The following is a 27,957-nucleotide window of genomic DNA, read 5'->3' as shown; positions in this document are numbered from 1 at the left end:
TATCCACTATCAGGATCCTTGGAACCATCTGTAAACACTTTTTAAATTAGCATGAAAGCTACTACTAATGTCATTTTCAACCAATCTTTTCTCTTTTCCACCAATGTTAAATCAACAACAGGTGTCGAAAGTGACCACGGAGGGAAATCCACAAGCTACAGCTTTCTCGTGAGCTCTCTACGCTACAGCAAATGAGCCAATCACAATTATCAAAGGCCCTATCTGACTATGGTCATTTGGTCCTGTACCTAGGGTCATCTTCATGTCAGTGAGATTTTAGAAGAGTTTTGTAGACCTATTTGCTTTTCTCACGCACTTCCAGTATTCTGACTTATGGAGGATAACTAGTCATGGGTGTTGGTAGCAGAGGCTGACAACCACCCTGTCAAAAAATGTAGCAGCAGTCTCAACATGGGAATAGGGGATAATGCGGGTATCTAGAATCAAATAACAATTTAAAAAATTGGTCACATACACATGGTTAGCAGATGTTGATGCGAGTGTAGCAAAATGCTTGTGCTTCTAGTTCCGACAGTGCAGTAATATCTAACAAGTAATCTAACAATTCCCCAACTACCTAATACACACAAATCTAAAGGGATGGAATAAGAATATGTACATATCGATATATGGATGAGCGTCATAGGCAAGGCGCAATAAAGAGGGAAACATGGTAGGTGTATCTCTCTACGTAAGCATAGCAAACTATGACCTGAAGAAGTGGTTCAAACCCGTCCTGGCTGTTCCATTCATTCACTTGGTCTATTTGTAAAACAACTCTTTCATTCAAAGAAACAGATTTGATGTCTAAGATTATTTTATTACATTGTAACATTTTATTTCATTTCAAGATGTTTGACATTCACATAAAGTGCCACTTGTGGTAGGCACAGGCAGATCAAAAACTACATAACATTCCATAGGATTCATTTTCCTCCAGAACCGCCCCCCAACAAAAACAGGCAGTATAGACTTAAATTATATTTACGTTAGCTGTGATTATTGTAAGACCATTAATTGGCAACCAAGCAATTACATTTACAATAAGTAGGCCCAAATACATTTGTGCTATGAGAGTCATCTTAAAGCGTAAATAGCTTAAAGGTAAAATAAAAGGTAAAATATAGTTCCACTGGTAATACGCAATTATCCTATGTATTGCATCAAGTTGATAAAGATCTGACTACACATCTAGAGCATAACCAATAAAGCCTATACACAATCTCTTTATTTCTAAATGTGAGTGTAGTCCACAACAATCTATGATGACAAATTGAGAATTGTGGCATTTCAAAAGGTAATTGCCCTGCAAATATTTTAATAGACTTGTTCACAGGTGAATTTAACTTCCCACTCAAGTCACCACTAATGCAATGTAAAGAGTAAACTGCTAATTTCCAACACTAACACTTGTTCTCCAATGAATATGGGCTCTTATAACTTTACTATATTGATTTTTTTTTAAACGCAGAGTAGCTACCTCTCTATGATATTTTACAATATTGTGCTGTCAAGTAAAGGCTTTAAAGTGACAAATACGTATATTCATCTTAGCAGCTATTATAACAAGGAACAGCATTTTAGAAATATTTACTAAGCCAAGTGATTATTGGTGTGGGATAAGGGGTCTATTTATGAGACTATAATATAACAGCAAGGTTTGATTTTGTACGCAGATGGCACTGAGGAAGAACGCTCAAATACAGAAAATACAAACCATGTAAAAGTTGCTCAGCTGTCCTTTTCCTGACAGACTAATTTTGAAAATAAATAAACATTTATAACTGCTTATGTAAAATATGAATATCCATAATACACAGAGGACATTGAAGCAGGTTCTTTCAATAAACAATGACAAAAAGTCTGCATTTTACAGTCCACATCAAACCAAGAAATAAAGTCATTCAGAACCAACTGTGTCGCATTTGGACTGATTAGTTATCATAAGGTATCCATGCCCATGCACAGTTTCATGCTTTAAAGGACTTCAAAAAAGGAAAACCATATACAAAGGAATGTTTAACAGGCCACACTACCAGTTACACCTATCAAATAATTTCATCTTCAGTCTCACAAATATAATCAAACAAGAATTTCCTTTTACAAGACATGATAAAAAACATATGAATATAACATTTACTCTGAAAAATATTTAGTAATCCCTTTGAAAATCAATTAAACTATACAATATCAATCAAAAGAAAACAATCATAAGACATGTTTATTGTCCATTCCTCTGTATATCAAATGATATATACATTACTTAATTTCCCTTGAAGACTCAAGACAGATAAAAAATATTGCACAATGTCCTCCTTTGTCAACATTGGTTGCCTCAACTGCAACTATCCAATTTGTTTTTAGTTTGTGTCCTGACAGTGATTTGAAATGGCAATTACAACATGCTCTTCTTCCCTCACTCATGATACTTCAACAAAACAAATGGAATCTGACGTCAAAAGCATAATATAGGTTGTAAAAAAACTGAAATGTAGAATTCCGACAATCATCCTTGGGCCTTTAACATCCTTGGGCCTTTCCCATCGTTTTCAAAAGCCCCTCTCCACAAAATTAACAGAAATAAATTAGCCATTTCCCGTCATTACAAAGTAAACCCAGAAATACAATAACATGGTGATGTCTCTTTCATCTCTCCATTCTAGGTTTCATTCATTGCATAATTATGGATGAGCAACAGTAAAGGTATCATATACAATTATCTTTCCCATCTACATGTGCTGGTTTCATGCAATGATTGACTTCCATTGTTGACTTCAAGTGATTACCCTGGAGTGTTGCTGCTCCCTACATATTCCACACAGGTCAACTGATCACACTTACCCCAATTTGAAAGCCTGGTGTTTCTAAAAATTAGCCAAGCGATTTAAGGCTGCATGAGAAAAAACACTTTGGCACATAGAAGCAAGATGCTTGAGCAGGTTTGCTGGTGTGCAGATGACAGGACTAAAACAATGAATCTACCAGATACGACTGGAATCTATAGGCGTTAAAAGGTGTGAATGTATTCTCTACGAGTGTATTCCTTGCGTTTGGTTACAGTGAACAAGGTTGGCTTAGAATCTACTCCTGTTACCTAACCAGGCGGAGGAAGAACAGTAGAGAATGGTGAACAGAGACTTATTGGCTTTGAGAAGTTCAGAACCACAGTGTATCCTTCAGTTCACTTGTTTGTCTTAGCTTTCAACTGAGCACCCTTGGCATGGTCCAGTCGGGCCTGAATGTCCACAGGCCTCTCAAAGAAGCGCACAAGGACAGGCTCGTTGAGCAGCGATGCCAAGATCTGCTCAAAGGCGAATGACCACTCCACCTCCTGTGGGATGGAGCCTGCCTCCAGAGTGATGGTAGCGCAAGGGGTGTCTGAGCTTCTCTCAGGGGTGCTGCAGGCCTCCCTGTTGAGTAGAGCCCCCTCTGGGGCAGCCTGGGTGGGGCTAGTGGGCTCCTGGAGCCTGCGCCCTACTTCTTCCATCCTCAGCAGAAGACTTGTGACACGAGCCACAGCACGGTACAGAGACTCCTCTTCTGGGTCACCATGGAACAGATTGTAGAGCGTTTTGGAGAACTGGATGAACTGAGCCTGACACCAAAAAAAAGGATGAATACAATTAAGATTTCGTCATTGTGTTTCTTTTTGCATAAAGTAATGACATAACATGTGGATTAAATTGTTCAAAGTTGATCTGTTGGAAAGATATCTGCATTGCATATTCACCTGATTGACTAAATGTTAACCTAGATATGGGTGTATTTACCTGGTTAATTCTGGGTAAATCCTTGATGCTCTCCTCTTTCTTTAGTATCTCATCTTGCCATTGTTTCAGGTAGGCCTGCAGATCCACTTTCCCTTTGCCTGTGGAAAGTGCAGTTTTCAGACACAAATGGGTCATGTGTACAACGATCATCTGTTTAAATTAGCAATATTGTGAAGAGCTTGGTAAAAGAAAAAAAGAGACAGGCCAAATAAATTACCTCTTTCAGGGCTTTTCCTGATCACGCCATCTTCTGGGAGATCAGACACTACATAGTGTAAAGTACATTCATATAAGTCAAAGGAAGTCATACAGTAACTGTAAAGTACATTTTGCTATTCTAAACCATAACCAGTTAGAAATTATATCATATATAAACCTTGTCTACAAGAACACATATCTAGATCGTAGTGAAACAAATTGTACATGAAAAAAGAGACCAACTTAAGAAATTGTTAAAGACAAACAGACAGATGAGCATTTACTAAAGAGAAAAGCACAGAGAAGCCAATAGTGAAATGGTTATAGCAGAGAAAGAAAAGAGCAAAGCAAGCTGACCAGTCAATCGACTCAAGTGGGATAGGTCGTCAGTCATTGGAATAAAGTGAGGAAGTCTTTGGCCTTTTGAGTGGAAAGGACTCCCTGTGAAAGCTAGAAGAAGACATTGTCTGTGAGAGCATGCAACATTACTGTAGGGACAGACGTAAGAAACAGTTAACAAAGAGATTAGTTGGTGAATAGAAGAGTGGCACGAAATATACAGTACAGTTGAAATTAGAAGGGCACAGTCCACAGCAAAACTATACTGGGAGTACGGTTGCACATTTTGGGGAATATTCAGAGGTGGAAACTTTCCGTGGGAATTAATGGAAATATATGCAAATTCATATTAATACCATTTAAAATGTAGATGTTTTTTTGCATTGGATATATTTACCATATCATATGGAGACAAACATAATCCTTCTACCTTATCATAAGTAGACATAATTGCAAGTTATTAAATCCTTACAATAGGAAAAAAAACAAAAAATTAGTTATGAATTGAGCTTTAATGAAATGAGTTGACTCTTCACATGGGATGCTTTCACTGAACAACAAAAGGGAATATTGAATGATCCCCAATAATCTATCACATCTCCCATTTATTTTTTTAAACATACAAAATGATAGTCTAGAAACTAAAGCTTTGATTGTCTTCCTCTCAGGTTTCCATGTCTTCTCCCTGGACCTCCTCAATATCCACCTCTTGAACATCAGACTGAGGCCTTATCTTCACTGTCACTTTCCAACCTTGAGGAGGATGGCTCGTTGTCAGGCTCAAAAACCTGCTCTTGTCAGCATACTTGGGGTCCAACATGTACACTGCCGCGAGTATGGGCTTCAGGCAGAAGTCTTCACGCTTTTTGATGTCTTTCAGAACTACAGTTTCCTCTGCTTGGAGCAACAGTGAAGTGGGCAGGGCAGTACGGATTTCTTCTCTGCAAGCAGAGTCTGAACATCAGACAGGATGGCATTGTCTCCCTCAATCCGTGCAATGGCTACTGCTATAGGTTTCAGGAGTTTCAGGCTTTTTACCACTCTCTCCAAAAAATACATCACCCAGGAGGATCCTCTTGATGGGGCTGTCCATATCAGCAGACTGTGATTTGGCCATTTATTGGAGAGACTCCTTCCCCTCCAGGAGACTGTCAAACATGATGACAACACCACCCCAACGGGTGTTGCTGGGCAGCTTCAATGTGGTGCTCTTATTCTTCTCACTTTGCTTGGTGAGGTAGATTGCTGCTATAACTTGATGACCCTTCACATACCTAACCATTTCCTTGGCTCTCTTGTAGAGTGTATCCATTGTTTTCAGTGCCATGATGTCCTTGAGGAGCAGATTCAATGCATGAGCAGCACAGCCAATGGAAATGAGGGTAAGACTCCTCCACTTTAGACCAAGCAGCCTTTATGTTCGCAGCATTGTTTGTCACCAGTGCAAATACCTTCTGGGGTCCAAGGTCATTGATGACTGCCTTCAGCTCATCTGCAATGTAGAGACCTGTGTGTCTGTTGTCGCTTGTGTCTGTGCTCTTGTAGAATACTGGTTGAGGGGTGGAGATGAAGTAGTTAATTATTCCTTGCCCACGAACATTCGTCCACCCATCAGAGATGATTGCAATACAGGCTGCTTTCTCTATGATTTGCTTGACCTTCACTTGAACTCGGTTGAAGTGCATTTGCATCCAGCAAATGAGTAGATAAAGCATATCTGGTTGGAGGGGTGTATGCTGGGCGAAGAACATTCAGAAATCTCTTCCAATACATTTGTCTGACTACGTTCATCCATTTCTCTGACTACGTTCATCCAAACTTCTGATTCCAGGAGAACCATGAGCTGTTGCTATCGATAAGGTGTCTGATTCATCATTTTCACCTCGAATAGAAGTAGAGGGACTTTTGTCAGAGGTTGCTTGTTGTGAGCGCTGAGGGAACTTTACACACTTGGCCAGATGATTCTGCATCATTGTTGCAATCTTCCCATATGATTTGGCACAGTATTTGCAAATGTACACAGCAACTACAACTGCGACCTGGCTAATTTGGAGTTAGATGAGTTTTTTATTCTAAATGATGTATTCAAGCAGAAGGAATACAGATCAAAAGTATCATGGATGTAGAATGACAAGTGAGAGAGAAGGTGCTTATGCAGTTTCTGGTGATCTTACTTACCTGGTGGCTGATGAAGCTTGAACAGGAATTTCAGTTTGTTGGTAAAAGTGCCACTGTACAAAATGTCTGCAGAAAGAACAACATTTGCATGAAAGGTTGCATGAGTTTGATGCAGAATTAGATGTGACATACCGTTCACACAGATAATGGTGAAAACGGAGGATGGGCACAGCGATCATAGACCTGTAGCAATGCATCAGAGCACTGGTCTAGCCTTACCCAGGGCACAGCAGAACTCTTTGAAGTTGACAAGGCCATCCTGGTTCTCATCCAGCAGGCGGAAGGCCCAGAGGAAGAGGGCATCGTTGTCGCTGCAGAGGGACCAGGGCTCCAGGAGGGAGAAGAGCACCCTGAACTGATGGAAGCCCAGCTGGTACTGCTCCAGATAGGCCAGGCTGGGGTCGTGGTGTAGCAGCACTGGGCTGTTCATCGTCCAGTAGCAGCTGAGGAAATGTTGCCTCTGGAAACACATTGAAGTACTCAATTTCCAGCAGTTAAATCTGTCTTTTCAACAAATTTCCATTTTTCATGCCAGTCATGTCAACTCTGTGTCTATGAGAAGGAATATTAATGCATGTAGTGTACAGTATGCAGCAGTGATTATGATACCTTGAACAATGCATAAAGGTTATCAAGCTGGGAAGCACTGAACTTTACTTCTTGTGACACTACCCGTAGCTGAGGAAAAAGTAAATATCAATTAATCCTACATCATATTGTTGTAAACAATGCCAAAAGGTTGCAATGGAAGTTTGAGGATGTGCCACTCACCACATTTTGTTTAGTCGTATCCTCTAATGTTTGGATTACATACAGTTTGTTTCTTTTCCGCATGCGCTCTACTTCCTCTGATTTCATGTCTCCATATTTCTATAAGCAAATTAAAAAGGCTAAATGACAAGCCTGACATTGAGACATGGGGGTCAGTCCTAGCAACACTGACCGTTACAGTACCTCATAGGCTTCTTTGATGAGATCACTGATGTCCACCTTGGAGAGGGATGATGCTTTGTCGTTGTTCCCCACTGAGTTTTGCTGCACTGTTTGTGGTAGAGGACTGTCCTTATTGGTCACATTATCGAAAAACCTGCCAGGGCAAACAGAGCAGCAGTTAAGTAACATGAACAAGATGGGCATTCCTGTAGAATTAACTCACTGTTTTGGAGATTGTTACTTCACAATCCATCATAAACCTAATACAGTACTTTGAAATAACCAATTCAGTTGACCTTCAGATCTCGCCCTCTCTGTGTTGACACTCACTTGCTGAGGATGGTGACTGCCTCAGCGTCGTCATGGGAGCTAATCAAACCCTCCATGTTGTAGTCGAGCACAGCCAGGCCCAGCTGCAGGATGGCTTTGATGCCGTCGTAGAAGAAGCAGTCAACCACGTTGACCGCACTCTCTATGGGCAGGACACTGATAAACAGGGTGAGGAACCAGGACAGGGACACAGAGGAGAAGAAGGTCAGGTCTGTCATGTGCTCCGTCAGCTGGGTGAGGTGCATTCGGATCAGCTCCTCAAACACCGCCTGGTCCACCAGGGCACCTGAGGAAATACAAAATATTTGTAAACAGGATTTATAGCAGTTATGGGAGAAAGTGTAAGCCAGGTATTCAGTATCAAACACACATACACACATATATTTAACGTGATGCAACACTGAAAATTATATTGTTATTCAGCTGCGTCTCTCACCAATGATCCTGCGGTTAAAGTAGTCAGGCAGCATCCTCTCACAGACAGCCACTAGCAGCCAGAAAGCCTCCTCCTCTTTAGCATAGAGCAACAGGACCGACGTCAGGATGTTCATGGCCTTCACAAGAGAAAAGGAGGATAGATGTAAAGATGCCTATGAGCTTTTTGAGAGAACGAACGCAGGGAAGTGTTATAGGGGTTTCTAGCTTAGCACCTGGCAATATCCGATTTTGGGGTTCCTGTAGGCATATGCAGTGAGAACTCTGCGCAGGGCAGAGATGCCTGTGTCGCTCTGGAAGGCAGGGTGCTCTGGTAGGGAGCGGTGCAGGTCTCTCTCTATCTCATCAGTGGCAAGGGTGCTGGTCCCCAGAGACTTATCCACTATCTCACTGTAATACCCAGGGTTAACGGCCATGTCATTGACTGCACCTATGGTACCAAGGCAAAACACCACACCATATTTAAATAAAACACATATTGCAAAACATTAAAGATACCAAACTTTTACACATCAGTGAAGGAGACATATGAGCCAAATAACAGTGAAAGAGCCATATCAAACAGAACCTGAGAAGAGCATCCAGAGCTCTCCTCTTAAGGCCTCAGGGACACCACGCACAATCAGGTCTCGTGTCTTCTTGGTACAGAACATACTGGTGCCACGGCCATACTCTGAGAAGTGGATGTTCCATGACTGCTCCTTCATCTTCTCCTTTAGCTGTCAGGCACAGAGATTAAACAGCGGAATAAGAAATGAGCTGTCAAGGCTGAGACACCTAGACAGTACAAGGAGAGCATATTCTCACACTGGGTGGAAAAAACAGCACTCCTGGAGAAACCAGAAATAGTTTATTTCTTCATATTAGGAGAGAAGGTCATATTTTAGAGTAAAATCCCACCATTTTGGGATCCAGGTTTTCAGCATCCTGGGGGTGGAACACAGTCATGAGGGCCTCATTGCTGACAGTCTTGCTGCTCTCCTTCTGTCCCACCATCATTGCCACCTCCTCTGGGTTGTCCTCAAAGTGATTGATGAGGTTTTGGCACTCCCCTCTGATGCCCTGCAAGGCACAGTGAACCCACAGTTTGTTTTCAATGGCAGCAATTATAGCCTGGCAGATATTTTTCATTTGGTCCAGTTGGTTACACACTGCCAAATGTCAAACGAACTAACATGTTCATGCAAGTATATTGTTTATTGGGCAAAAATGCTCATGTTAAATCCATCTATGATCATCATGGAGCATCACTTGTGTGTCCCAGCCAATCGTTATAATACTTTAGCTTAGGTCTTCCAACAACATTTGGGAGGAAAATAGTGCAATAGTTGCTCTAACTACAACGTGCAGTGAATGTATTCAGTAGCCTATATCCCATGTATAGCCCCGGTCTAAATCTAATCTGCATAGGATGTGCTCATAAATGTGCTGCTACTCACAAAATGTTTCAGAGAAACCAAGTTCTGATAATGCGTGCATTTGATCAAATGCTCATTGTCAAACAACCAATAATACTGCACATCTTTGCTTCTTTTCCTGTGCTTGGTCCAAACTGCGTTCACACCTGCAGTGAAACACACCACGGTACGAATGCAAATGGACCGAGATCACCCTTTTTGAGAGAAGGTGCATTGTTTGGTGCGCTCCCGAGTGCAGTTAGAGTGTTCACACCAGTTCAAATTAACCGAACCAAGAGGGTAAACGCACCAGAGTGAGGAAAAAACGGTTTAACCAATTTGATGTGAAAGCCCCCTTAGACACAGTTGGAGGGTTGCAGACGGACTGGAATTGTCCCCTTGGGGCAGAGACCTAGCAGTAAGAAGGTCCAAAACAGGAAGTTAGTCACCTCAGTTGATGCAGAGTGTTGAGGACTGGCAGTCATCCCACACCTCCTGCGGATTGCATTGCCGAGACGCTCAAAGTCCCGAACTTCAGAGAACCTCAGAGCTCTCTTACCCCGCACACACACAGTCAAAGCCCTGCTGCTACGGTCCGGTTTCTCCACACCAATCACCTGCAAGGATAGGTGTTTGGGTCAACAACATTGAGCAAAACCACTGAGCCACCAAGGTTATTAAATTAGTTTAGTGTCAAGGTAGTGTGCTGTGTCTTGCCTCTCTCATGGGGATGATGACGTGGCACTGGCTGCCATCCTGGCTAGCGAAACACAGGTAGCTCTCAGACAGACAGATCTTCCCAAGCGTGTTGAAGTGGCTGAATGGAACCCATAGGAAGCTCTCATAAACCTCCAGCAGGTTCTCCTCTTTAGGCAGCCTGAAGAAGGCCCGGAATTGCTCATTTCTAGCATTAGTTTCCAAGCCTCTGAAGGAGAGCAAAAAAGGAAAGTAATGAAAAAGGGAGGACAGCTTGAGAGCATGGAGGTAGTAAACAAAAAAAAATCAATATCATCTCCATTCACTATGGTGTCCTGAAATAACTTGTCAAATATGAGTAAAAAAAGAACAGTGACAGGCAGTATACCTCTTGGTGATCTGTAATGGGTCTGAGAGGGAGGGCTCTTCCTGGAAGGTCTCCTTATCAAATAGGCGTTTGATGGAGTAGTCAGCAAGCTGCTCCATGATCAGAAAGGTCTCACTGAGGTGTAGGAACATCGAGAAGTAGTGGTCCTCCCCATTGGCCAACACATGAATGCTCTCCGTCAGAATGACATTGGACGTTTTCTCCAGCCTCCAGATCTCATTCCACGAGACTACAAGCTTCACTGAAGTGGAAAAAGATTATCTTTAATGAGTAACTCGCTGCCCTTCTGTCATGACATGGAATGATAATACTGTATCCAAATACAAGTAAATGGATGAAGCCTGACAGTTCCTGCATTTAAGTGACTGTTAGTCAACAGTGAGGGCTTGTTCAGGTTTCTGTCTCGTCTCACCCTCAGAGCCCAGCAGATATGAGTAGAAGGACAGGAAGTTGGTGCTGAGGTAGAGCCAGCCCTGGCAGGGCACGCGGCCCCTCCAGTAGCTACAGGAGTAGTAGGTGACCAGCTTCTCCTTCTGAGGGAGGTCAAACCATTTCTCAAACCTCAGCAGTGCTTCACGGAACTTCTCAGGGTCGTCCTCCTGCACGCCTGACACCTTCCCTTCCTCAGCAATCAGTCCCTTTATAGAGAGAAGAGGAGGACAACATATATCTCATGGTCACTGAAGGAAACAAATATAATTAGCAGTCTAAACACATCAGCATGCCATCTCCATTCTGTAACATTTATGTCAAGGCATAGAAATTTGCATCATATTGTTTCTTAAATTCACATTTTTATTACAAACCTACTATCATTTTCTTAGCTTTCAATAAACAGTCAAAGGTTTTCATATCAGAAACAGTGATCAGTGAAAGACCATAATCACCACCAACTGTTTTCAAAGAGTAAGCGCTTGCTGCATCAGTAGGCTTCACTATATGAATACATCATTAAGTCTGTAGGAGGCCTCCATCTCCCTGTGAGAGTGGCAGAGATCAACAATAGTAGTGTCTGTGTAAACTGTGTGTTTAATTATCTGTAGCGATTACTTACTCTGATCTTGCCCTGCACAAAGCTGGTGATGTCATCGCTGGAGTCAAACACAGACAAGGTTCTCATGATGTTCTTCTCCAGCCACTCCCAATGTTGGTTGATCTCCTCCTTGGTGCCACCTAATCACAGGGAAAACTCAGTCACAATGCATGACTAAGCCATCTATTGTCACAAAATGGGAAATGAGTGTTGACTAAAATACAATCCGAAAAGGTTGTTATTACATGATTGTAGTTTTACATGACTGTAGCCTTTAATGTTTACTTGTGGCTATTCTGACAATGGGGATAGTTGAGAAAATGTAGAGCAAAAACTCTCACCACATGCTATTGACCAGTAGATCTGAGAGTCCGGTGTCTGGTGTAGAATGCGAAATGGAGCGACCTTAGACGTGGAATCCATCATCGTATCAAGAGTTCCAACCAGAAGACCTGTCAAAAAAGTAAGCAACAATCATACTTCCCATTAACAGTCAGACATTAGACATGCATGATAAGACATTTTAAAATCATGAGGCAATTTCATGCCTATTGATTTTACAGTATCTAGCAAACAAAACAGCCCTCCCACCTGGGTTATCAATCATGTAACATAGAATAGTGGAAAACTCATTGTGCTGATTATCATCACATTCAAGTGTCCTGCCTGTCGTGGTTCAAATCAACAGTGTTGTGTTACCTATCTAGGACCGTAGTTGCCTTCATATATTATTAACAAGGTCAGAGCTAGGCCTTTACTGCTATCCCGGCCCGACTGCATCAGCAGCATCTATGGCTGCTGGGCTGGGGGATCATGACACAGCTGTACAGTGGCCTTAACCTCACCCCCAGGTTAATTGCTACCAAGAGCTGGCTGGTGGACTAGACCACATCTATGAACTGATGACACAGAGTTCATTTCCCCTGTTAATCATCCATTATAAAAGTTTGGCAGAATTGCTACGTAAAAAACCTGTGCATCTGCAAGGGCCCAATTAAGTGAGCAGGTATCCCTAAATAATTGCCTGCCCTCTGCCCTGTGGCCATTTGAGATTTACATCTGGATACTTCAGGATAAAAAGGTCCTTGAGTTAGAGGGGGCTTCAGGGGAGACGTTGAACAGGAGGAGAGCAGACCCTGGGGGGCCTCCACCATCATTAGCCCAGTCAGAAGAGAAAGCTATTGTGTTCCACTTCATCAAACCCATTACTTACCTGTAATTATAGCTCTGATGTTCTGAGGGACAGAGCTAGATGGTGTTCTCAGTGTCCCTCTTTTTTACAGAGACATGTACCATTACTATCGGTAGACTACAGCCACTGGCACCGGCAGCTTCAATAGACTAGAAGGACACCAGATTGCCATTTTTTGTTTTAGAGATGTGGCAAATGTGAAAGTTAGCTATTCTGTTTCAGTCAAGTGGATTACTGTGATCAACAGCTGATAATTGGCTTGTCAGAGGCTGTGTGACCATGTGCAAGAAAAACTACTATTATTGGGAAACTACTATTATTGGGAAACGGACAACTGACATTCACTGATTGCATTATTGCAGACAAGTTAGCCTGCCTACTCACTCTTGGTGTCATTTATTATTTTTTTACCTCGTTTACATGCACACCAATATCCCACTATTATTCGGGATACTCAAGTATTCTGTTTTGTATTGACGGGTATAAGCATATCCTGTTTACAATAACCCCGAAAAGGCTTGTATCCCGGTTATGAGAAACCTGGATAACATGCCTGGGATATACTGATCATAAACGGGATACTGTGGCATGTAAACATCTTATCCTGTTTGATGTTTTTTGCGGTTTACACAGGCTCAGTTTCCCATATTGTGTGATGTTTTTATCTGATTGTTAAACAAATCACTTCAAAAAGTAGGCTACCTGTGCAGTTCAAACCAATACATTTCTTAATTTATTTTGCTGGTAGGCTCCTCCGTACTGAACCGTTTCTTCTTAGAATCTCCGACATTTGGTAGGCCATATTATAATTTTGGACATTTGGTAGGCCATATTATAATTTTGGACATTTGGTAGGCCATATTATAATTTTGGACATTTGGTAGGCCATATTATAATTTTGGACATTTGGTAGGCCATATTATAATTTTGGACATTTGGTAGGCCATATTATAATTTTGGACATTTGGTAGGCCATTTGTCAACTATAGTTAGATACATGTAGCTTCACTTCTGTCATAACGTTTTGCCCTAAAAGAGTAAATAAAGTAGTGCTCACCAGAATAATGTCTTCCATCGATAGAATGAATGCATTAGTAATCTAACACCAGTAAAGTTGTCTGTTTTGTTTAGGGTCCAGGGATCATGTGCAAAATATTTAATAGAAACCTGGAAATTAAAAGATCTCAGTTCATCTTGGGCACATATTTTATGTGGTTGAAATACTGTCTGCTTGCATAACAGTGTCAAAGATAACACATGACATGTGCATTTGCATTTTCTCAAGAGATGTTGAAAGAAATAAATAATATTTCTCAACTCCTGTCCCAAGAAAAAAATCTACATTTGTTGTAGAATTTTACTGTAAGAAATTAAATATTATTTTATGCTAAATGTGAGAGGTTATAGGCCTACAATCAGGGGTCCATATTTCAGTTACTATTCCATTTACCCCATATGAACTGAAATGAGGACTATTCTGTTTATTCATGGATACAGGGATAGTCGTGAGCGGGATATCAAAGGTGCATGTAAACCGCTTATCCCGAATAAGATAAGACTAAGCGGGATATGAGCTACTATCCAGAACACTGGGCACATGTAAACGTGTTCACGGACTGCTGACTTGCATGTTTAAGGAGGATCAATGTGTTATAAAATAGGGAAGCATTGATCTCAAAGATCAACAAACACTATTTTCATGATGTAGAATAGGATCATCCCATTTCAAAAGCTAGGAATCAGTAGACCAGACAGGGACTATGGAACGGATGAGCACTGACCTGGCTCTTCTGCCTCTCTAGGGCATCATGCCTGAGTACATTATCATACAGAAGTGCTGTGTGCCCTCAGTATAACCTACTGCTCCACCTATAAAGCTAAAGCAAATGTCAGCAACCCAATATGACACTACTGTGTCATTTTGTGTGTGTGTGTACCAAATCAACAGACATCTCTGACAGCATCATCAAGTGTTGTGACAGTGGTTTGCAGCCTAAACAGAGGCAATTTTCTTGATGGCTTAGTTAGTGGTAACAAAGTAAATCATCTGTATCGTAGGCAGGCTATACCATCTTCAACCTTTTCTTGCCTAGGGACACCATCCCAGGAAAACCAGCGACCCAGGGAAGCCCATCATACGTTCACGCAGGTGAATGATAATGGCAAGGAGATGTAATCAACATTTTAAAATTAATAGATTTGGTGGATAGTTTGGAATAGGACTCCAACATTGCCTATTAGCTAGAAAGGAAACTCTAAACACATTTTCGCTAAGAGCAGCTGTTTAAGTAAAGGTTAGCCATGTGTTGGCCAAAAAAGATGTCCAAGTCAAGAAAGCTTACCAGCAGCACTGGTAGCCTATTCGCACTGGTAGCCTATTCGCACTGGTAGCCTATGTCAGTTACTCCAGTGAGTGTAAATGGCACCAATTAGTGTCATTTGGTCAATATTAGGAGTGGAAAAATAAATTAGATCTACGGTAGGTATGTCATTTAAAATGTGTTTATTCTGTTGTTGCTAGCAATATTTATAATTGTGGGGGGGGAAATCCACACAAAAAAAATCTAACATTTTGGCGAACCCCTGCAGTACCTACGCAGGCCCATTGGGCGCTGCGAACCCTCGGTTGAATATCCCAGCTGTAGTAAACTGTTAAATTGCAATTCCTATTGCAATCTAAACTAACGTTTGGGGTCCAGCCTGTCCATTCGACACGAGGATCTGGAGAACTGTCTGCCTCCCACCCCTATGTTTACATGACAGAATCTGAAGGGAGACGTTAGAAAAGAGACCGGAAATATTAACTATTGTCCGATGGCATGCACACTTTGCTAGAATGGCACTGGGTTTTACCAGCCCAGCAAAGAACAGAACACATACCTGTCAAACCTCCTCCTCCTTCTCCATATCCTCGCCTCCTTTGTAATACGAAATATTCGTTGCCTTTTTCTGCCACCCATAACTTTAATGCATTTTTCAGCAATATCTCTTCAGGTTTAAGCCACATTTTAATTCACATATATATGTTGAATCAAATGTGCATGTCAAGCTGTTCATTTCGATTGCAACCTTTACCCATGGACATTTGTTTGTGTGAGCGCTGAGCAGACCCTTTCCCACGTCCACAGAAACCTTGCCAAAGTCAACGATCCAAGGGCTTCTGGGGATTGTAGTTTCTTGACGTTGGTGCGTGTATGCACAAGAATGAGCTCGCTTGATACTGTTGACGTGATTTCCCATAGTCCTTTTCGGCCGAAAAGTATCAAATGTCATATCTTCAAAGTACTGCGACATAATAACTAGAGCGTCAAGCACAATGATGTATATACAGTGTAAACAAACACCAGTGTTGTAATACTCGAGACCGGTCTCGCATAAAACCAGTCTCGGACAGTGAGGACTGGTAATTTCTTCCAGAAACCAGCCGAGAACAGCGGAGTAAAAAAACGAATAATTATCCGCCTCCATTCAGTCCAGTGTTGCCAACTTCTCAGTAAGGAAAGTAGCTATTGGCTGTGCTAAAAGGCGCTAAATGACGCCGTCGCCTAATTAGCATAATTGGCCATGTGCATGTAATTGTGATGGACGCTGAAGGAGAGAGGAATAACATCGTGGGAGAGACAAAAAAGTGAGTACAAAAACACCCTAAATATGTTTAGAACTACAAATGAACTTTCTTCTGTCAATTCTTGTTTTTTTTTATGTCACAATTCCAACCCTCCTCCTTTATCGGGGCTTGGGACCGGCAAAAGTGACCCAAAAGAGACACTCTGGCGGAGTTACTTAGTTTTTTATTTTATTTTTCATTTAATAAAAATAAAAAATAAATTTTTCTTAATTTGGTTTGGTTTTTAACCTTATGGTCCACTTAGGAGCCTACAACAAGTCACAGTAAAACATGAACATTTTTAACCATAACATTTTTTTGTATGCAATCTACTTTAACAATCTAAATGGACCAAAAAGAGACATAGAAAAAACTGTTAATGGCAATGTGAGAAAATGATTCTAACTAGTCTGGCCCTAATTCAGGTTAATTGTTTTTTTTCTTCCAGACCCCCTCCACACACACACAGAGGCTGTGCTGGCTCACAGAAAGAGTGGGTCATCGTCATAATGGTTAAGGCTCTCTATACCAGGTTCAGCAACTGAGGGAGCTGACTTAAATGAGTAAGCAGCTGATGTGCCAAAAAGCTGCAAAACATTATCAGGCAGCTGGTGCTCATAGCAAGCCTCAGCAGACAGCTTCAGTCCATATCGAATGTACAGGATGGAGTTAAGGGTCTGCAAGGACATCCGATTTCTAAGTTTGCTTTTTACCACACTCATCTGGCTGAATACTCTCTCAACTTCGGCTTTCTATTCAGCAACAAAGCCTCCTTCACTCACGCCGCCAACCTTACCCTAGTAATGCTGACTATCCTACCGATCCTCGACTTTGGCGACGTCATCTACAAAATAGCTTCCAATAGACTACATCCAATTTGCTGAGTAGAGTATCACAGTGCCATCCGTTTTGCTACCAAAGCGCCTTATACCACCCACCACTGCAACCTGTATGCTCTAGTCGGCTGGCCCTCGCTGCATATTTGTCGCCAGACCCACTGGCTCCAGGTCATCTATAAGTCTATGCTAGGTAAAGCTCCGCCTTATCTCAGCTCACTGGTCACAATAACAACACCCACACGTAGCACACGCTCCAGCAGGTATATCTCACTGGTCATCCCCAAAGCCAACACCTCCTTTGGCCGCCTTTCCTTCCAGTTCTCTGCTGCCAGTGACTGGAATGAATTGCAAAAATCGCTGAAGCTGGAGACTTACATTACCCTCACTAACTTTAAACATCAGCTATCTGAGCAGCTAACCGATCGCTGCAGCTGTACATAGTCCATCTGTAAATAGCCCACCCAATCTACCTACCTCATCCCCATAATGTTTTTATTTACTTTTCTGCTCTTTTGCACACCAGTATCACTACTTACACACCATCTGCTCATCTATCACTCCAGTGTTAATATGCTAAATTGTCATTACTTTGCTACTATGGCCTATTTATAGCCTTACCTCCTCATGCCATTTGCACACACTCGATATAGACTATTTTTTTTCTATTGTGTTATTGACTATACGCTTGTTTATTTCATGTGTAACTCTGTGTTGTTCCTGTCGCACTGCTTTGCTTTATCTTGGCCAGGTAGGTTGCAGTTGTAAATGAGAACTTGTTCTCAACTAGTTTACCTGGTTAAATAAAGGTGAAATAAACAAAGAAAAACATTTTAAACTTCAGCATTCAAGTGTGGCAAGGACAGCACAGACACAGCAGCCATTGCAAGTTCTTGAAACGGGTTGATATCAGCTGCATCCCTGAATATGCATTCCTTCCAAATATCAATCCAGAAGCCCAGTGTGTTTTTTGTATCATTCCATTTACTGAGATGGATGGCACACCATGGGTGCGGCAGGGAGCCTAGTGGTTAGAGCTTTGGACGAGTAACCGGAAGGTTGCAAGTTCAAACCCCCAAGCTGATAAGGTACAAATCTGCCCCTGAACAGGCAGTTAACCCACTGTTCCTAGGCCGTCATTGAAAATAATAATTTGTTCTTAACTGACTTGCCTAGTTAAATAAAGGGAAAATAGACTAAATTGTCCAGCAATTTTTTAAATATTTTTCTATTTCTCCAGGGCTCTTATTGTGCTTTAGAGTTTCCTCCACATTGAAAACTGACATGTACTGCAATGCTTCGATGTTGTCCGGAAGTCTCACCCTCAACTCATTAGTGAGGGAGATTGTGAAGGCTACACACCTTTTTCGGACATTGTTTTCATCCTCAGGCGCAAGGTGGAACTCAGCTGCCTTGACTCAAAAATGTAACCAAGGTACGGTTTGGGGCTTATGTATCCATCGATTGGCCCTTTGAGTACATCAACATTTGCCAGTGAATTCAGCAACCTGCTGCTCACAGACTTGATCAGGCTAACCAAACTGTCAAGTAACTTAAGAGGATCTACTTGCTCTCCCTCAAAAGCCTTGATGGCCAACTGTACCTCACCCAGCACTGACTTAAAAAAAAGTCAGATACAATATGTTTTGAGGATCACTTTACATGGAGTATAAAACCTCAGCCATGTAGCAGTGTTCACTGGACTTGGTGACTGCGAAATGCCTAAGCTCCTCCCACTGGTCCAAAATGTGTGAAACTGCGGGTCCAATGGAGAGCCAACGTGTGGCACACACCTTGGTTATCTGTAAAGGTTTCTCCTCACAGTTGATGGTCTCATATGGTCTTGTAGGCCTCCCTGCGCTTTGGAGACACTGAAAACCAGTTATAAGTCTCTCGTACCAAGTACTCCACACTACAGGGGATGGTGTCATTGGAAGCATGACTTACAGCAAGCTCCAGAGAGTGGCACACACAGCGAATAAGAACCAGATATTTGAGCCCATACTCCTCCTTCGGCACTTTATGGACCCCATTGTTAATCCCCGTCATAAGAGGCATTGTCAGTCCCTATCCCCAGGAGTTTCTCTTTTTTAAGACGACACTTCTCGAGGAAAGCCACAACAGCACGGGCTATAGATTTGGCATCTCCTCCCTCCAACTCAACAAGCCCCAGAAATGTTGATACAATTGTCTGCTTGGTGTCACTAAAGTACCTTATCACAACCCCCAGGTACTTAGAAACACTTACATCCGTGCACTCATCGAGGAGGAGGCTGAAACACTGGTCACCCACATCTGCGACCAACTTTTTCAGAGTATGTTGCTAGAACACCATTAATAATTTCTGTGCATTTTGAAGTGGGTAGCAGCAGTGGAGTCTGAGAAAGCAGCTCTACATTCTTCTCCAATGTGATCACATGCCAGCATGGAACAGTGTTCAGCGATAGCTAATGTCATGGTGCCTTTGCCTTTTTTGCAGAGTTATTTTTTTTAACCATAAATGGCAGCTTGTTTTGGGTGGAACTGTTAAGGCTTTGCCTTTTGAGTATGTTTTTGAGTTGGCATGTGTTTTTTTACATCACTAAGTTTGGCGTAGAAATCAGCCTTACAATACAGGCAGTATGCCCGTGTATCATCTTCAATAAACGGCTTCGACCAGCCTTTGAATTCAGGGTTTGATTCCCACTCCTTTCTGTATTTTTGAGTGTACAGTTTAGACAGACATGATGAGCAAGCCAGCTAGATGTTTAGCTTATGTCACAGAGAGGCACACACAGTGGACAAGGTGAGTAAGTGACTGAGGCTGTGTGAGTCAAATGCAGTGATTTATTTTGTGCAGTGATTTATTTTAGACAAAGAACATTTTACATTTACATTCCGCCCTGAATGTAAGCCAGGGTGGGATCAGCCAGCGGCGGCTTCCCGCGTGCGTGATTCATTTGCAATCTGGATGTGGAGGGGTGAACATCTCGTGCGCTGACTGCAGTTGGGAGGGACTGCTGCGTGAGGACTGGGCCGCCTGTGAGTGCTTTGGGACGGGAATGGGGCCCACGGCCGCACCTGCTGCTCGTTAAGAAGAGTAAGAACAATACGTGCTTTCACGTCAGAGTCTCAAAAAACACCGGATAAAGTCGCTATATTAGTCACTAGTCGATTTTTTTTTTTTTTTAAATGTGTCGCTAGAGGGGTCTGAATACTCGCTAAATATAGTGACTGAGTCGCTAAGTTGGCAACACTGATTCAGTCAGCGCATAAAACCAAGAACCCCTAACTGCAGTGTGCAGTTTGGGGCTGTGTTCAATGTGGGCCGAGTCAAACGTTTGACTCCACCCACGTTTGACCCTGCCACTTTTTTGTCCATCTGAGGTTTGTCCACACTGAATTTGAAAGAGAATCTTAATTGAACCTAACCTACATGGATAAAAATATAAACCTTGGAAGTAAGTGAGACTGTCATTATGTATAACGTACTTTGTAATATTCATGTTATACCAGTGCAGGGTTATATTTTTAGATAACCAACTATCACACCGATGTTAGCATAGCGTTAATTAGCACCCATTTGCACTTGAGCTAGCTAATTAGTAATAGCACCCTTTTGCATGTGAGCTAGCTAATTGCTTGCAATGAGGGCATCTTATTTGGACCAATTTGCCTATTTGAGCAGTAAGCCTAGGTTTACATGTACAGTTATGTAATCGATTTGATCGTTTATTTTCTGTGTTTCTTCAATATATGCCTTGTTGTGTTTGGCTGGCTCTAAATGTGTAACGTTGATGCCGACGGCTATTCCCTAAGTTACACATAGCGAGTCTACACAGCCTACACACAGTATATACAATAATGAAATCACCTGGTCCCAACATACATGGCAAGTCAAGAAAAGTTATTGTAATTTGTCCACACTGCAAACTGAAGTTAAATAAGAAAAACTTCAAAACACATTTACGAAGAAAGCATACACATTGCTTTGAAACAGTGTCCAAGGAAAGATTTTTGGCGGTGACAACAAACATGTCCCAACATCAGACCCAACACCTTTCCCCTGTTACACCTGGCTATCAGCGGAGCCTTGTCTGGCAGAGGAACAGTTAATTCAACCTCATTTACTACCTTTAAAAAAAACATTGCTGACATGGCTACCTCCCGAGTGGCGCAGAGGTCTAAGGCACTGCATCTCAGTGCTAGAGGTGTCACTACAGACGCTGGTTCGATTCGGGGCTGTATCACAACCAGCCGTGATCGGGAGATCCATAGGGTGGCGCACAATTGGCCCAGAGCTGTCTGGTTCAGGGGAGGGTTTGGCCGGGGTAGTCAATGTAACTAAGAATTTGTTCTTATTTACATTTACATTACTTGCCAGGTAAAAAAAAAAGGCTAACTTGCTTAAAAAAATGTGGTTTCTACTGACAATTGAGATGTACAAACTATGGCATAAGGGGACGACGAGCGGATAAGAGGCAATCCGTAATTTCAATTAAGACAGCGAGCTAGGACCGACATAGTCAATATACAGTTAAAGTCGGAAGTTTACATACACTTAGGTTGGAGTCATTAAAACTCGTTTTCAACCACTCCACAAATGTCTTGTTAACAAACTATAGTTTTGGCACGTCGGTTAGGACATCTACTATGTGCATGACACAAATTATTTTTCCAACAATGTTTACAGACATATTATTTCACTTATAATTCACTGTTTCACAATTCCAGTGGGTCAGAAGTTTACATGCACTAAGTTGACTGTGCCTTTTAAACAACTTGGAAAATTCCAGAAAATGATGTCATGGCTTTAGAAGCTTCTGATAGGCTAATTGACATCATTTGAGTCAATTGGGGGTATACCTGTGGTTGTATTTCAGGAAGGAGATGCGTTTTGTCTCAGAGATGAACGTACTTTGGTGCGAAAAGTGCAAATCAGTCCCAGAACAACAGCAAAGGACCTTGTGAAGATGCTGGAGGAAACCGGTACAAAAGTATTCACAAAATAGATGGCATCAAGAGGAGGGGAAATTATGTTGCTTCAATATATCCACATCTCAAGACATCAGTCAGGAAGTTAAAGCTTGGTTGCAAATGGCTCCTCCAAATGGACAATGACCCCAAGCATACTTCCAAAGTTGTGGCAAAACGGTTTAAGGACAACAAAGTCAAGGTATTGGAGTGGCCATCACAAAGCCCTGACCTCAATCTTATCAAAAATCTTTGGGCAGAACTGAAAAAGGTGTGCGAGCAAGGAGGCCTACAAACATGACTCCATTACACCAGCTCTGTCAGGAGGAATGGGACAAAATTCACCCAACTTATTGTGGGATGCTTGTGGAAGGCTACCCAGAAGGTTTCACCCAAGTTAAACAATGTTTAAAGGCAATGCTACCAAATACTAATTGAGTGTATGTAAACTTCTGACCCACTGGGACTGTGATGAAATAAATAAAAGCTGAAATAAATCATTCTCTCTACGATTATTCTGACATTTCACATTCTTAAAATAAAGTGGGGATCCTAACTGACCTAAGACAGGGAATTTTTACTAGGATTAAATGCATTTGGCTAGGGTATATGTAAACTTCCGACTTCAACTAACTATTTGTTCAGCACTTTTGAAATATACAGCGACAGAATTCAGAACATGGGCCGTTCTTACAGTATTCTCTCTGTACACCAAGTCAGAACTGTAGGATAAATAAAGTGGGCATATAAGCAGACAATGAAAGCTCTTACAATATTCAATGATGACATTTCTCGAAAACAGGCTATAGGCTACATGTGTACCACCAATGGATGTGATGGGGAAAGGGACCACATTTTTAGGGTGAGACATATGGGCTACTAACAGCTTATTACACAACATACACTTAGTATTACTTTCTTATCTCCCTGGCATATTACATCATTTTTGCAGCAGCATACAATACATTTTTGGACTCACCTTGTTGTGCTGGGCTCACTTGAATAGGAAGGTGGCGTGGAGGTCTTTCGTGAGCAAATTTTGTCATCAAACTTTGTCAAAGTCTTGCATTATCCGGATTTATGGTGCTTTCACGACAACTGGGGGGAAAAAAAAAACAAGGTGGAATCATGACATTAGTGATCTTTTTCTTGGAATTCCGAGTTGGATGACCATTCATAACGTAGTTACCTAGTTCTCAGTCAACTTGAACTCACTGAAGTCCGAGATCTCTGAGTTTCCAGTTGTTTTGAAAGCGGCAGAAGTCATGCTGGATTGACAGCATGGCCAATGTTGAATGTTTATCCTTTAAAGCTTGGAAAAGAGACCCTGAAACCCAGACTTGGACCACAGATCCACTCCACTGAATAGCAGGCTAGTGATTGCTTTGCAATACATTTTATCTATAATTTCTCTCCATTTCTCTTCATATGACAAGGACTGAAAAGGATTTGCCAGTAGATTGTCGATTTGATTAATGATTATGACTGCTAGCTTGCTAGCTAAGTTTTTGAAGTATGATGTTGACATGATCAGTCCAATCCAAACTACTGTAGATATGTGATTTGACTTCATTTTATCTGTTGCCAATGACATTGAGCCTTCTTGGATGGGCACTTCCAATGTAACCCTATGGCAGCACCCAAGTGGCTTGAATTTTCTAGCTCTCCCCGTAGATTTTGTGGTGACGTAGTGTCCCCATGAGTGACAGAACACTTAGCCAATCATGGCGCAACTAGAGAACATTACCAACCTCTATGCTCTGTATTTTCTGCTGTCTGCCCCACCACCACAGAAAGCGCTGAGCTAGGCTGAAACACCTACATTTTGGAGCTGCCTTACTCAAGAAAGCAAAAAGGAGACCATTTTTGTATGCGGTGTTATTAACTCAATGATTATACTTTTTTTTTTTACATTGTTTTCAAACTGATATGTGACATATTAATGCCAAAATAACATTCAAAACAGGCCTGAATGACGAGTCGCCTCTGTCAGTTCCACGTTAAATGCAGCGTTTCACACAAGTTATTTTCAAAGATGGCTAACAGCAAGCGTGCTGCAATAAAAAACACAGTTCCACTCACCAAATGATCATAATTTGAAACTTAACTTCTTGTTGAAATGCATTCTTGAAAAGGGAGAAGCTAACAAATTAGCAACATCCTATTTGATAACGCCTACTGCAACTGCAGCAAACTAGCCGACAACAAAAGCTAGCTAGCTAAACCGTGGGAAAACTAATGCTCGCTATTGCGCTACCTGTTGGCCTTCAAGGCAGAAGTTTCCATAAATTTTTGTAAAAACGGTCCCACCCATTAAGTCAAAATATGATTGGTTGATTCCAATGTCACTCTAAAATGTTGTACTAATAAAGTTGAATGGCAGATGCCTTTATCTAGTTTCTGATGGCCTAGCTAGCTAGATTTATCTCCCCAGAGACCAGCAATGAAAAATCTTGATTGGATATTTTCTCTTCAGTGTTAAACCTTTTTAACAAAATTGGAAGAGATTAAATCAGAACGTCATTAAAAATAATTTAATTATAGATTTTTTATAAACCCTTAGCCCTTCTCTGAAGTACCAGAAGGCTCATTGTTCCTGTTTGGGTTAGTAAGAATTTTTAGTGTCTTTGTTGTCCCTCAGCAAGCAATGTTTTCCTATTCTGAATGTCCAAAGAATCCATGTTGTTCTGAAATATGAACACAAATACTGGACATTTTGAATTCTTATTGTGGCGATTTGACAAATAATTCCAATCATGGTCTTGAAATGGACTCGTCTTGACTCGATTTCCTCCTGTCTTTGTTTTGAATTCATCTCGCTTTAGGTGGTCTCAAACAACACCGACAAATATGTAGTCTAAGGTGAAGTGCAGCTGATATAATTGACTGACACTATGAATACTAATAATGTCCCTCATTTTTGCATTAAAATTAGAAAAATGTATTAACAGCCTATAGGGCAAATACCACTAAAATGCCATTACCCTTCCCTGCCCATTTTCCCAATTCACTTTTTTTCCATAGAATTCCAGAGGTCTCAAACTGAGGTGAGCATGGCCTTTTCTAACAATTAATTGCATCACTAGTGAATGAAGATCAGAACATTTTTAATCCCCTTTACAAACAAAATGAACAAATTAGCACTAAGCAATATTTTGATCAAACAAATGTATTTACAATAAGTATTTTATTAATATATACCAGTTTAGTACATTTCCCACATAAGAGTAAAATAAAATTAACCTTTGTCCCTTATTTAAGCAAAAATACTTAAGACATTTACTCTGGAAAGGCTGAACAAGGTTAAGACCAATTTTGTGTTTAAAACCTGAGACATGTATTGACATTAAATGAACTAATTAATGTGAAGTGTATGCACAATCTAGTTGAAAATACACAGTGAACTCATTGCATTTTTCTATTAAAGTAGGATGGCATGGAATATATATTTCACTGGTGAATCATTTTAAGGTACACACCCAAAAAGCACAGGTAGTTACTGAAACATGTACAAATATTTGCATGAAGCCAGGGGGTTTAAATAGATGCTCTTACTCCCATACCAAGACTCCGTATTTCCAAGTTAAAATACTACTCTTAACATGCATCAAACTCATAAGACAAAAAAAAAAAAGACATGTAGCTACAGGTACAGATCAGGAAGTGCTGGGCAGGGGTGTGTGCCAGGGCACCTAAGTAATTGTAATGTCGCAAGCATACAGAAGGAGGAAGCAGTCCCTCATTTTGGAATTTACCTCAAACAAGTGGCAAACCAAATTCACATGTACATTCAATTAGCAACAATGAGACAAATCTATATTTCGAAACTGGAATGTTCCTCACATAATCTTATGCGCTCCTCTGCTAGACAAGGCAAACCAAGGTATGTAGAGACACTAACATCCTATGCTTAGACACATACAATAGGTAAAACTGAGCTTTGTATAGCAGTGTGCTTGCTGTCAAAGTAATTTTCAAAGCTGTAAATCTTATCAGAAAATGCCTTACACTAACTACTGCATTATTGTATGTTTCTAAATGTAAGGGTCTTTGAAACTGAATTTGCATATCACCTCAAACTTTCATTGTCATGAGAACTGTCACCTATAATACCCAATTAAAAACAGACACATGGAGAGTAGTCTAATCCCAGTAAACTGTGGGTGTGAAATTAGCTATAATTATTATTTTTAAAATATGTAACTAACTGATCCATTGACTGAAGGAATTAAACCTCAAACGTAATCAAATAAATCATTAAAACGTACAATTAAATTCAATCGGAATTAAACTGGACTTGAACAAGAGTGAACATTACAATTTCCTAATTTAGTGATAAGTGCATCGAAGAATTGCCTCATCAATTTAATGTTAAACTGATATGCATAGGTAGGTTGAGGCCTCTTTTCCTATGAATAATCTCAGGCCCACATTCCTGGTTTCACTTGCTTCATGACCACAGGAAACATCTTTGAATGTAATTGATTGTGGTGCAAGTCCCATTAGCCATGCTCCAGTGCTTGGAGTGAGCATGCTGTTCATGTCCGGGGTTCCAGTTGGTTTTGTGAGTCGCCCTCGAAGGCCAGGTTGTCATAATGGGGCTGGATGGCCACCTGGACTGACCCAGGGTCAGGATAGTGCCCCAACGCTGCAACACAAACATGATTACAGTCAGTCAAGCCTCATAAGTGCTGCTAGCAAACCGTACAAGAACCAACCTGCTGGTCAATATTTATTTTGGCACAATGGCTGATAGAGGTCAATGGATAAGCAAGCTAAAGAGGAGGGAAACTGAGAGGCACTTCAGCACCAGACAGTAACAATAGTGGTTGTTTGAACAGGAATAGACTTTGTAGTGGACTCATTGATATCTACTTGCAGCAATCAAACGAACTAGACAAAAAAAAGTATCTGAAATTAATTAACGGGAATATCTAACCACTAGCATTTAAAAACCATGGGAGCAAAATTCACACTGTCTTGAGCAGGGTTGCGGCTTTATCACAGTAATGTAAAAGCCTGCATCTTCTAAAGAACATGCACAAAGTAGTACCACTGCCAACTGAACTACAGTAGTCCCCCTTATGTCTATAGAAAAAGCTCTCAAAGCTATTTATGTGATGTTATAAGACTTCATCAAAATAATTTGCCTCCGAATGTGAATGCTGTGTCTTACTCTCAAATGTGTGGGTCTCGTCTGCTGGGCTGCTGTGCTTCTCTGTGCCCTGTACGGAGGCATAGCCTGAGGAGGCATAGCTTGAGGAGGCTGTCTCACTGCGGGTGTCATCTGGGACGGGGATGCTAGGGTAGGACCTCATGTCTGGAGGCATGGTTACTTGATGACTGGGATGCTCCTCCTCCGGCTGCTACTCAGGGGGATACAGGTGGACTGACTAGCATCACTGACAAGTTTCATATTCTCCTTAGACAATGGCACTAGCAGTGTAAATATTGTTTAATCTACAACAGTATTTAAATCAATAACTTCAGTGAATGACAGGCAAAGGTTATTTCAAAGTACAGGGTAATGCAGAGGACATTATGCAAGATACAGTTGCCTACCTCTACTCCCAAGGCCTTGAGGATGTCACATTTACACATGGGGCATGTCCTGTGCTCCAATAGCCAGGGCTCAATGCAGGTCTTGTGGAAGAAATGACTGGAAACAAAAA

At 41.3% G+C, this 27,957-nt stretch overlaps 2 protein-coding genes and 1 long non-coding RNA gene across 7 annotated transcripts in view; 1 reads left to right on the top strand and 2 right to left on the bottom strand.

The window, feature by feature from the left end:
- Positions 1-799: 799 nt before the first annotated feature.
- LOC110537270 (TBC1 domain family member 8B) lies at positions 800-16,397 on the bottom strand. Of its 4 annotated transcripts, XM_021623187.3 has the most exons (21): positions 15,770-16,397; positions 12,039-12,149; positions 11,719-11,837; positions 11,077-11,302; positions 10,665-10,905; positions 10,298-10,505; positions 10,030-10,197; positions 9,084-9,245; positions 8,752-8,902; positions 8,399-8,613; positions 8,185-8,302; positions 7,749-8,034; positions 7,440-7,572; positions 7,257-7,355; positions 7,095-7,163; positions 6,705-6,945; positions 6,486-6,551; positions 4,326-4,418; positions 3,988-4,035; positions 3,771-3,868; positions 800-3,595 (listed from the first exon to the last, which is right to left on the bottom strand). In XM_021623187.3, exons 1-21 carry the CDS (start codon positions 15,894-15,896, stop codon positions 3,182-3,184), a joined length of 3,393 nt encoding a protein of 1,130 aa, XP_021478862.2. In that variant the 5' UTR covers positions 15,897-16,397; the 3' UTR covers positions 800-3,181. The 4 variants fall into 4 exon arrangements, with proteins under 4 accessions (XP_021478862.2, XP_021478863.2, XP_090048234.1 ...); XM_021623188.3 differs by lacking the exon at positions 4,326-4,418 and having other exon boundaries at positions 15,770-16,393; XM_090192108.1 differs by lacking the exon at positions 4,326-4,418 and having other exon boundaries at positions 8,804-8,902; positions 15,770-16,033.
- Positions 16,161-19,999, top strand: LOC149979111 (uncharacterized). Its single transcript, XR_016484961.1, has 2 exons — positions 16,161-16,517; positions 16,945-19,999. It is a non-coding gene; the product is annotated as an uncharacterized LOC149979111 (long non-coding RNA).
- A 5,439-nt stretch (positions 20,000-25,438) lies between these two features.
- Positions 25,439-27,957, bottom strand: part of rnf128a (ring finger protein 128a) — a 32,362-nt gene continuing 29,843 nt past the window's right edge. For both annotated transcript variants that reach the window (XM_021623184.3, XM_021623185.3), the window contains exons 5-7: positions 27,848-27,944; positions 27,462-27,651; positions 25,439-26,933 (exon numbers count right to left, since the gene is read on the bottom strand). In XM_021623184.3, the coding sequence (XP_021478859.2) occupies positions 26,824-26,933; positions 27,462-27,651; positions 27,848-27,944 (397 nt within the window). In that variant the 3' untranslated portion in view covers positions 25,439-26,823. The remainder of the gene's footprint in view (positions 26,934-27,461; positions 27,652-27,847; positions 27,945-27,957) is intronic.

The sequence above is a fragment of the Oncorhynchus mykiss genome, chromosome 12, assembly GCF_057628025.1.
Source record: "Oncorhynchus mykiss isolate SJ-2025 chromosome 12, ASM5762802v1, whole genome shotgun sequence".
NCBI classification, from domain to species: Eukaryota; Metazoa; Chordata; class Actinopteri; order Salmoniformes; family Salmonidae; genus Oncorhynchus; species Oncorhynchus mykiss.
The sequence above is the reverse complement of the archived record's forward strand: the minus strand, read 5'-3'. Positions and strand labels throughout refer to the sequence as shown.

What these genes read in the sequence shown, in the direction of transcription:
- LOC110537270 (XM_021623187.3), bottom strand. Translation starts at nt 15,896, where the DNA reads ATGTGGCTTAAACCTGAAGAGATATTGCTGAAAAATGCATTAAAGTTA. An exon ending in ATATCTGCTGGGCTCTGAGG is followed by an intron (nt 10,906 to 11,076) that starts GTGAGACGAGAC and finishes TTTCCACTTCAG; the next exon opens with TGAAGCTTGTAGTCTCGTGG. An exon ending in CCACTTGAGTCGATTGACTG is followed by an intron (nt 4,036 to 4,325) that starts GTCAGCTTGCTT and finishes TACACTATGTAG; the next exon opens with TGTCTGATCTCCCAGAAGAT.